At 40.9% G+C, this 11,578-nt stretch overlaps 1 protein-coding gene across 1 annotated transcript in view; it reads right to left on the reverse strand.

The window, feature by feature from the left end:
- Positions 1 to 4,895: 4,895 nt before the first annotated feature.
- LOC121880375 overlaps positions 4,896 to 11,578 on the reverse strand; it is an 8,474-nt gene continuing 1,791 nt past the window's right edge. The window contains exons 5-12 of the mRNA XM_042387530.1: positions 11,043 to 11,228; positions 10,430 to 10,588; positions 10,054 to 10,201; positions 8,271 to 8,485; positions 6,865 to 6,985; positions 6,471 to 6,518; positions 5,974 to 6,085; positions 4,896 to 5,102 (exon numbers count right to left, since the gene is read on the reverse strand). Coding sequence (XP_042243464.1) covers positions 4,904 to 5,102; positions 5,974 to 6,085; positions 6,471 to 6,518; positions 6,865 to 6,985; positions 8,271 to 8,485; positions 10,054 to 10,201; positions 10,430 to 10,588; positions 11,043 to 11,228 — 1,188 coding nt within the window. The 3' untranslated portion in view covers positions 4,896 to 4,903. The remainder of the gene's footprint in view (positions 5,103 to 5,973; positions 6,086 to 6,470; positions 6,519 to 6,864; positions 6,986 to 8,270; positions 8,486 to 10,053; positions 10,202 to 10,429; positions 10,589 to 11,042; positions 11,229 to 11,578) is intronic.

Raw genomic sequence — 11,578 nt, forward strand, 5'->3', positions numbered from 1 at the left:
TGACAAGTAAAAACAAACAACAGAGAGGGAAGGTGTATCAACGGTGTGGGCGTCACATCTCAAGGTTAAGACGACAGGGACAAGATCCGGCAGGAGGACGCGGGCGTGGTGTGGGCGTGGTCCTCACATGTCGGCTACATCGAGGTCCGGTTTATTACAAGATCTGTTTACTTATTTACCTACTGTCTTTCTCTCGTGTCTGTCATGATGTTTAGTCATGACAGTGGCCAATGAGGGACACTTGCCCTGCCTATCGATCACCAGGTATCATCAATCAGGGCAGAAGCGTCACTGACTTGGGGGAGGGGGGGGACTGGGAGGAAGGAAGGGAGTGAAGGGAGAGGGAGAGAAAGATGAAACTAGGAAGAGGGGTAAAGGAGAGAGGGAGGGGGTGAGAGGGGGAGACAGTAAAGTGTATGGTGATTGGTATTGAAACAAATGATTAACGTAGTTCATTTGGAAAGCTACATACACACACACACACACACACACACAGACACACACACACACACACACACACACACACACTCTCTCTCTCTCTCTCTCTTTGTCTCTTAACAATTTTGTAAGGTTAGTTCAGCAAGAGGAGGACAGTTACAGCGCATGGTTTCAATGACACAGGCGGGGATAGTGACCACCATTCATCACTAACATCACCAACACTCATCACCATCGCTCACTATTATCACCATCCCCAACACTGACAACCACCATCATCACCACCACTCAACCTAACCTAACCTAACCTAACCTAACCTAACCTAATCTAACCTATTCTTACTTAACCTATCCGAACTTAATGGAAGTAACTCACCTCACCTGACATCACCTTTTATCTCCTAACCTAGCGGAGGTTTGTCTGTGCTAAAGGAGCTGCGGGGTGTGGTAGGCGGGGAACTCCCTTAGTGAGCCAATACCCACGAGGATCCCTCTAACTGCAACTCTCCCGATGTTGACCAGGAAACTCTATATATTAAGAACATTAAAGGTAAGTTAGTTAGTATCGGTACGAATATATTTCATGAAGATTATCCTGATCACTGATGTTACAATAATGGTCATTGTCCCTCCAGGCCAGCAAGATGAATACTGGTTGATGGAGGCTGGGAGAGTTGATGGCCTGAGGCAGAGTGAGTGAGGTTGCATGTGATGGGGGGGGCGGGGGTGGTGGTGGTGGAAGGCCGGGTATATATACACCGCCTGAGACCCACCTAGGACATTCACTGCTCATCCCAGTCTACAATCATGAAGGTAAGTTCCATGAGAGTAAGGTAGTGGTTAACAGGGCCGCCTCGCATGTGTTTGGTCTCTGGTCCGATTCCCGAGTAAGTTGGAATTCCCGTTAAAGTTTCAGGCTGTTTCTTTGTGTGGGTTCTCTAGGCATCCTGAGGACTACAGTACCTCGAAACACCAGTCGTAGTCCCATACAGCCCTTTTCTTATGTACTTTATCCAGTACCATTGTTAAAATAGTATTCCCCTATGTATAGTGAACACACACACACACCTAACTTGTGGAGAAGAAGGTACAAACATGAAAATTAATCTCTAGTTACTGAAACTCAGGAAACTGTTTGTTATATGATAGAAAACGTCGCAGTGTACATAATGAACAGTACAGTTATGTGTACAAAATACTGTAGCACAGACTCATGTGTTGGATGAGTAAACTTCCTCAAGTGACTGGAGACAGTCATCAACATACTGTATTAACATGGTTCCTTCCCCCTGGCAGGTCATCCTTGCTCTGTGTCTGCTGGGCAAGCCGCCTGCTGGACTTATCTGGTCTGCCATGCCCACATCAATTTGGCACCAGCCCCTGGCACCGAGTAGACCCCATCTACATGGACACCATCAGGAGGCTGCGTGTAGGAGAGGAAGGAGAACTACAAAATGACCTCCTCTTTCTCTTGAGTCTCGGGAGGTCAATTACCCTGGGACTCAGGCATCCTACTGCAACACACAGCCCTCTCACGACCTCTCACTAGGCTGCGTCCCGGACATTCTTCTGGACAAACATTATCAAATTCAGAATAAATTTTGGTATCACTAAATTTTCCACCATTGGATGAGAGTGATTCTTGTAATGACACTTCTGTATCAATAAACTTAAAAAAAAAAACACATTATATCTTTCACTTTATATCATCGACCTTGACTGAAAAGAAATACAGCTCGACGGACATAAAGTATTGTGAGGTACAGTACCTTAACAGGTCAGGGACTTTCATCCCCCGACAGAGCCACGGCTACTGTACGTGTGGTGGTCGCAAGGTAAACATAGATATATAAATATTTCTATAATAAAATCGTTATACATGTTCACATTGATGTTGGTGATGGCGGTACAGCGGTAGCGAGTGTACATATGTCAAGGGTTCGAGTTGTGCTTGGCGTCAACATGTTTGGTGAGGGTCACACTGGATAACACATCCAGTGTGACCCTGAAAACATCACAGCTTCCTCCGGGTACTCTGGTTTCCTCCTGTACTAACACTGGATAGACCAACCACCCAATCGGCTGATAAGTTGTTAAATGATAAAAACGAAATCAAATAAATAAAAATCATGTAAATAGACAGAGTAGGTTTACAAACAATGGCAAACTGTAAACTTTATTCAACCAAGAGTAGAATGAAAAACCCCATTAAAATCTTATTTCCACTGAGTTATATCAAGAAATTTAATTTTAAACACAGTTTTCATTCCAATTTTGACACTTCTGAGTTCACTTTATTAAGAGCAGCAAGAATTTCGTGATGTAGGTATTTCCATTAGTCACCGGGCGGCCCTCTACTATTGTCTTGTACTGTTCTACTTTCACAGAGACACAAACACACCTGAAGAGTCATGTACAGTACAGTACAGTACAAGTGATTGTTCGTCTCTCTATCCGTCTGAGTATAAACAGTGTCCGCATTAATTCTTATAGTGAAGTTCTTTTATGTACAGTATATACCTGGAGCAAAATAAGGATGAAAGATACTGTTGCCCTCTACAGGAAGAAAACCTCTAGAGTGCGAAGAGCAGAAAATATACACTACATGAGCACTGTGCATCAGCGTTCACATAAAAGACGCTGGGTAACATAGGAGCACCAAGGAGGATGTACTGTACACCTCAGGAACACAGACCAAGGTGATGAAAGAGGTAAAAAACGAGATATACTCTACAATAAGACTACTGGTTCAAGCAGATGGGCCTAGAGACTGGAAATCAACCAATAACGTCACCGCAATCACGTATCTGCAAACTTTTGAGAAAATTGAGAGGGACGCCATCATTCAGCATAAGAGAGAGAACAGTCTTATCAACACATCACAAATGGTTTCATGGAGAGAAAATCTTCTCTGATAAATCTGTTCGCATTCCTTGAAACGACAACATTACGAGGACCACGGGCTACCTTGGATAATATTATGTTGTACTTGTACATGAAAGTTTCTAAGACGTTCCACAAATTTCCGTACGCACGACTGGCCTTGAAAATTGAAACACATGCCATTACGTGCAAAATATTGAGGTGGGTTATATTTAAACACTGACCAAATGATAAGCACTAAACTATGGTAATAAGCCAAGTACAATCAATATAGAAAGAGAATCTCAGTGAAGTACCACAAGGATCTATCTTGGGACCCAACCTATTTTTTATCCACATTTACAATGTTGATGTGTATATCTATGGGCAGGTGGCAAGTCAGGAAGACACTGAATCGAAGCAAAATGATTCGCGTCAACTTTTCATATAGGGTCCTAGACTACAACTCCTCTAAGGATAATTCTTTCCTGGCACCCGTAAATAAGGAAAAGGGACAAGGCGTTGTGATAGACCCAAGGTTACATTGATCGGCTTATGAGACTTAGATTTGTTTAAGGTTCCCATGAATAGTAATCCAAAGAAAACGTATTAGGAGTAACTATTACAGATCACGTCAGAAAGAGAAAGCGAAATACAGTACATCGAGGTATATTTATTCACTATAGTCATATACAGTAGAATGCAGGTATACAAATGGTGATAAAATGTACGTCGATTTGACCAAAGATAACTCCAATACGGCTATTATAAGCTTCCCTCCTTTGTGCGGTTGCGGGAGCTAATAAAGAGCAAGAAACTAACAAAACAGATATATAAATTTTTGACTAGAAGTAACAAGTGCTACATGTGTGGATCATCACCATAAAACACCTATTCATGAGCCGGTAACAATCACTCTCCTCTCCTGTGGCTCATATCACCTTTTTGTTCGTTTGTTTGACACTCTTACTGGTGGTTAAATTATTCCAATCCTTTATACCTGAAAAATTAATGTTTTTTACCTTGACCGCGGACACCAGCTATCACAGAATCCTTACTCTACTTTATTTTAATTTCACTTTATAATCTTCGCCAAATGCCAACTTATTACACAATAAGGCGGTCAGTTAGTCTCTGTTACACATTCTTAACATGTACAGTGCGGGTTCTTGAGTGTGTGTACCTGAACCTGTGTTAGCCAAGGAATTCACACTCAGCGCTTATCACAAAATTCCCTGAGTTACAAAGACGCATTTAAGTTATACGAGGAATCTTAAGCCCATGTAGCAGCCTCAACTACTTCAACCTTCCTGATATTTTGGATTGCATCGAATAGCACTACTGTAAATTTAACGTAACTGGACGTATTCAAACCAAACGTAACGTAACGTAACCTAACCTTAGTGAAGGATTACGTAGCCTTACAAGATACCAGCATGAGAGAGAGAGAGAGAGAGAGAGAGAGAGAGAGAGAGAGAGAGAGAGAGAGAGAGAGAGAGAGAGAGAGAGAGAGAGAGAGAGAGAGAGAGAGAGAGAGAGAGCACACACTACATAGCTACAGGAAGAACTACACAGTCTTGTAGGGGCCCAGCTACAGGAAGAACTACACAGTCTTGTAGGGGCCCAGGAAGAGTTCTAAGAGGAAGGTGAGGGTAGCGATGACCACCCCAGCTGCCCACAGGACCATAACGCCGCCCATCTTGACCAGGTCGAGGGCCTCTGACTCGTCCCCCTTAAGTGTGGGCAGGATGCACTGTTCGCGGGGCATGACCTTCAGGGCGGTGCTTCGTATCCAATTGGTCCTGATCAGATGGGAGACATGTTGTGTTGGTCTGGCTCTATCTCTCTATCTATCTATCTATCTATCCATCATTCTATCCATCTCTCTATCTATCTATCTATCTATCTATCTATCTATCTATCTATCTGTCTATCTATCTATCTATCCATCATTCTATCCATCTCTCTATCTAGCTCTCTATCTATCTATCCATCCATCATTCTATCCAGCTCTCTATCTATCTATCTATCTATCTATCTATCCATCATTCTATCCATCTCTCTATCTATCTATCTATCCATCATTCTATCTATCTCTCTATCTATCCATCATTCTATCAATCTATCCACTAATCTTCCTGTCTATCAACCGTTTCAGTCTATTTATCATATCAGTCTATCCATGAATCTATCCCTTTATAAATCTTTCTACCTATCAATTACCTATCTATACCTATCAATTACCTATCTACAGTATATATATATATATCTATCTGTTTATATATATGTGTTTACCTATAGTCTTATTTGTTTTTATTATCTGTGTCTGTCTGTTTATCTTTGTATTTACCTTCTTCCCTCCTTCCTACCCCCCTACATCTTGCACTATACCTCCTCATAAATGTCTTCACTTTCCATACTATAGACTCCCTTACTCCTTCCTCTGATCTTCCTTCCTCCCTCCTCTGATTTTCCTTCTCCTTCCTCTGATCTTCCTCCCTCTTCTCATCTTCATTCTCCTTCCTCTGATCTTCCTCCCTCCTCTGATCTTTATTCTCCTTCCTCTAATCTTCCCCCCCTCTCTGATCTTCCTTCCCACCTCTTCTAATCTTCCTCCCTCCTTTCTTTCTCTGCCCCAAAACAGCAACAACCATAAAAAAAACAACAACTCACTGGCGGTCAAACAAAGCCTTGATGGGAGAGTTCTTGGGGAAGGCGATTGCCCCGATCTCCAAGAAGAGCGCCTCAGAGCTCGACTTAAGGGTACACACTTTAACTGGTCCCACTGTAACACAACACAATCCTCACTAATCATAACATTGTGGTATAATTATTATGATTTGTTGTTTGAAAGATAGGTATCGTTTTATATCGAGGCGAGGCGAGGTGAGGCGTGGTAAGGCGTGGTGAGGTGAGGCGAAGCGAGGTGAGGTGAGGCGAAGCGAGGTAAGGCAAGACGAGGTTTATACAAAGGTACACTTGGGACGCAGGTAATATGTGTATGAACTTCCTGGAGGCCTACACACACACACACACACACACACACACACACACACACACACACACACACGCCTCTACTATAGGGCATTACTCAAAAACAAACACCTTGGTGAGCTTGGGTTAGGTTAGGTTAGGTTATGTTAGGTTAGGTTAGGTACTAGTCAGCTCACCTTGATCCGAGTATTTATCCATCACGGTTGACACTGCCATCACCGTCACTGAGGAAGGAAGAGGTGACACGTTATACACTATGGCCACACGCAAAGACGGTGAATAATAGTGTGTGTGTGTGTGTGTGTGTGTGTGTGTGTGTGTGTGTGTGTGTGTGAGAGAGAGAGAGAGAGAGTTCATCATATAAACTAAAAACAACAATAAAATGGATAGAAGGTGAAACTTGATGATGATAAGAACAACACGGGACACCAAGAAAAATCAAACATTCAATAGTTTGGTTAGGTTAGGTTAGGTTAGGAAGGACGGGTACTGGGATGACTAGAGAGGTCAGTAATGGTGTGAGGGAGTGTGGAGGTCAGTAATGGTGTGAGGGAGTGTGGAGGTACTGACCGAGGAGGCCGAGGGGCTGGTCCTTCACCCTCTGGATGTACTCCTCGGTCGGCAGGATCCCTCGGTCTTGACGAAACTCGGCCTGGCTAAAGGCGACCTGATGCTTCCTGATGGGCGACGTCTATGGCCATACGAACACAAGCGGGTATTATTATTGTTATTATTGTTATTATTATTATTATTGTTATTATTATTATTATTATTATTATTATTATTATTATTATTATTATTATTATTATTATTATTATTATTATTATTATTATTATTATTATTATTATTTTATTATAATTATTATTATTATTATTATTATTATTATTATTATTATTATTATTATTATTTTATTATAATTATAATTATTATTATTATTATTATTATTATTATTATTATTTTATTATTATTATTATTATTTTATTATAATTATTATTATTATTATTATTATTATTATTATTATTATTATTATTATTATTATTATTATTATTATTATTATTATTATTATTATTATTATTATTATTATTATTATTATTATTATTATTATATTATTATTATTATTATTATTATTATTATTATTATTATTATTATTATTTTATTATAATTATTATTATTATTATTATTATTATTATTATTATTATTATTATTATTATTATTATTATTATTATTATTATTATTATTATTATTATTATTATTATTTTATTATAATTATAATTATTATTATTATTATTATTATTATTATTATTATTTTATTATTATTATTATTATTTTATTATAATTATTATTATTATTATTATTATTATTATTATTATTATTATTATTATTATTATTATTATTATTATTATTATTATTATTATCATTATTATTATTATTATTATTTTATTATAATTATGATTATTATGATCATTATTATTATTAATATTGTTTTTACTACAGGTTTACTGAGGAATAGCAACCGCATTCGGGTATAAACACAAAAGTACAGATACTGGAGTAAGATAAAGGTAATAATACTAACAATAACAACGACAGTCAATATATGTTATCACCATAGTGTAAATATCAGATTCTTGCGCCTCTAAGCTTTATCAGAGAGATAAGCCTAAATAGGTTAATGCCCGCAAATGCTCTTGTCTTACAGGGTGTCCCAATAAGAATGTTCAGATTCGTGGCTGTGACAGCATAATTAGAATCACCTGAAGATCAAACACCCTAGCTAAAATACAAAAATAACTCCTAAATATAGGATAACATAGTAACCTAACCTAAACTAACCTAACCTACCCTACCCTAACCTAACCTACCCTAGCCTACCCTAACCCCCCCCAAAATAGGTTGTTTAATCATGAGGTGAGATAAAGCTAGTCTCTAATCTTCAGGTAATCCCTTCGTTGTGGTGAGGAGACGACAAAACACACCTTCATCTTCAAATACTGCGAAAAGCCCAAGCTGATAGAGAGGGTGTAGTCCATGTCTATGAGCTGGGCGATGGTCTCCGGGGGCGTGGAGATCCTGGGGATGGAGAGGAAGGCGGTGAGGTTGCCTCTGTACACCCCCACCAGCACCATCACCACCATCCACGTCGACACCAACACCACACGCCCCGAGCTGCTCCCTGGCTGACGCACCGACGCTGTGAGGAGAACAACATTACTGGTAGGTTAACTGTGTATTAACTATCTATCTATGGTTTATTTCTTCCTATTTATGTCTTGGTAATGGCGGTGTGTTTATGGTGTGGGCCGTGACAGGTGTTTCCCACAGATATGCCACACACCTTTCACTTCTTACCTGAGTTAATACACCTCACACCTAGGGATTAATGTACAGTCCCCTTCACTAGAGCGTTTACAGGGGCTCGTCATATATACATTCCACAAATCATTTCATTGAGATATTTGTTTTTAACGTTGTTTAACTTTGGTTCCATGGTATGTTTGCTATAGTGAGTTTCCTTTTATCGAATGTAAATAAACAGAAGGGCTGCCACACTGCACAAAACCTGACGAGCCCCTGTAAACGCACTTGTGAAGGGGACTGTATCTGTGTTTTGTACCTTAATCTGGGCTGGAACTTGCATAACTGGGTACAGATTCTCAGAGATTCGTAAGATGAATGTTCCTCGTAGGTGATGATAGGGGGGGGTCTATGGGCCTAGTTGGTTGACTTAAGCTAAAACACTAAGATAACGTCCAAATATAGCTTTAAAATATCAAGTCAGACTCTATTCACTAAGAACATTCTCTTGTGCTAATTAGGAAATAAAATTGAGAAAAGTTTTAGAAAATGTAGATAATTTTTGGGAAAAATCTGTATGTAAATTTTGTCTCCTTACTGATACTAAGTGAAAGTATCTAATCATGGTAAAGCCTGAGTGTAAATTTGATGACGACATTCGGGTAGGTTGTGCAGTGAAGTTGCTGCTGGGTGTAGTGTAGTGTGTAGTGTAGTGTAGTTACTGCAGGGTGTAGTGTAGTGTTGTGTAGTTACTGCTGGGTGTAGTGTAGTGTTGTGTAGTTACTGCTGGGTGTAGTGTAGTGTTGTGTAGTGTGTAGTGTAGTGTGGTTACTGCAGGGTGTAGTGTAGTGTTGTGTAGTTACTGCTGGGTGTAGTGTAGTGTGTAGTGTGTAGTGTAGTGTAGTGTAGTGTTGTGTAGTGTAGTGTAGTGTAGTGTAGTGTAGTGTGTACTGCTGGGTGTAGTGTAGTGTAGTGTAGTTACTGCTGGGTGTAGTGTAGTGTGTAGTGTGTAGTGTGTAGTGTAGTGTAGTGTGTTGTGTAGTGTAGTGTAGTGTAAGTGTTGGTGTGTAGTGTGTAGTGTAGTGTAAGCAGTTGTGGTGTAGTGTAGTGTGTGTAGTAGTGTAGTGTAGTGGTGGTGTGTGTAGTGTAGTGTAGTGTGTAGTGTAGTGTAGTTACTGCTGGGTGTAGTGTAGTGTTGTGTAGTGTAGTTACTGCTGGGTGTAGTGTAGTGTAGTTACTGCAGGGTGTAGTGTAGTGTTGTGTAGTGTAGTTACTGCTGGGTGTAGTGTAGTGTAGTGTAGTGTAGTTACTACAGAGTGTAGTGTAGTGTTGTGTAGTTACTGCTGGGTGTAGTGTTGTGTAGCTAATGCTGGGTGTAGTGTAGTTACTGCTGGGTGTAGTGTAGTGTAGTTACTGCAGGGTGTAGTGTTGTGTAGTGCGACAGGTGACACACACAAAACTCACCCATATACACAGCAGTTTTAAGGATGGTGGTGACGGGGGCGAGACAGTTCCGTGTGACAGGTTGGCTCTCCCCGTCACTCATCTGTCCCCACGTCAACGCCAGCATAGTCGAAGCCAACGCCAGGAATCCCACAATCACACACCACGCCTGAGTCAGTGGTGGTAAAGAAATGATTTAGAATTAAGTTGTGTGTGCGTTTACTGTGAGACTAAAGTATAAATAACACACTCCATCACCACCTACACTTACCATAACATACTCTACCACTGCCATAACACACCCCACCACCCACCTGACCCACCATAACACACCCCACCACCCACCTGACCCACCATAACACACCCCACCACCGCCATAACACACCCCACCACGCACCTGCCAGCTGTAGATCTGGAATAGAATGAAGTAGTCATCATAGAGGCTGGGAACCTTGGTGATGAACCTGGTGTTGTGGAGGCCAAACCATTCGCAGTAATCCAGCACCTCGGCCCTCTCAGACAACACGGAGAGGGAGGCTGCTGCGAAATCAACCTCCTGAGTGTATAGTTTGATTAGGTTTGGTTAGGTTAGGTTTGGTTTAGTTTGGTTACATTACATTCGGTTATGTTATGTTATGTTATGTTAGGTTTATGTTATGTTTATGTTAGGTTATGTTATGTTAGGTTTATCCATTAATCAGCAGCATTGACTGTACGAGAAATGTGATGAATAAGTAACAGTTAAACTAAACATTCCATTGAACCATTAATTAAAAAAGGTACAGATACAAACATAGGTACAGACATTTCCTGCACCACCCTGACCACACCTGTCACTTACCCTCATCTGCACCACCCTGACCACACCTGTCACTCACCCTTCGCTGCACCACCCTGACCACACCTGTCACTTACCCTTCCCTGCACCACCCTGACCACACCTGTCACTTACCCTCATCTGCACCACCCTGACCACACCTGTCACTCACCCGACCACACCTGTCACTCACCCTTCGCTGCACCATCCCGATCACACCACTGAAGGAGCCATTGGAAGCCCTGACGCCGAAACCCTGGACATAATGAATATCCAAGTTAAAATCCAAGTTGTTCCTGATCTTGGTGAGGTAACCCCCCAGCTCCCCCTCCAGCATCAGGGAGCCGCCCTTGTACACCGGCACCACCTCGTTGAACCCCTGAAAATACAGTAAATACTCCTTCAGTAGAATCCTCTTTTGACTGGTATTTTCTCGTCTGTTTTGGTTCTAATTGTCTGAGATTCTTAAAGGTGGGCAGTGTAGTGGTATTATTAGGTCAGGTCAGGTCAGGTTAGGTTAAGTTAGGTTAGGTCAGGTTAGGTCAGGTTAGGTCAGGTTAGGTTAGGTTAGGCCAGGTGAGGTTAGATCAGGTTAGGTTAGGTTAGGTCAGGTCAGGTTAGGTTAGGTTAGGTCAGGTTAGGTTAGGTTAGGTTAGGTCAGGTTAGGTTAGGTCAGGTCAGGTCAGGTTAGGTTAGGTTAGGTCAGGTTAGGTTAGCCTCGGAGTCACA

The sequence above is a fragment of the Homarus americanus genome, unplaced genomic scaffold (genome assembly GCF_018991925.1).
Source record: "Homarus americanus isolate GMGI-L3 unplaced genomic scaffold, GMGI_Hamer_2.0 scaffold3520, whole genome shotgun sequence".
Lineage (NCBI taxonomy): Eukaryota > Metazoa > Arthropoda > Malacostraca > Decapoda > Nephropidae > Homarus > Homarus americanus.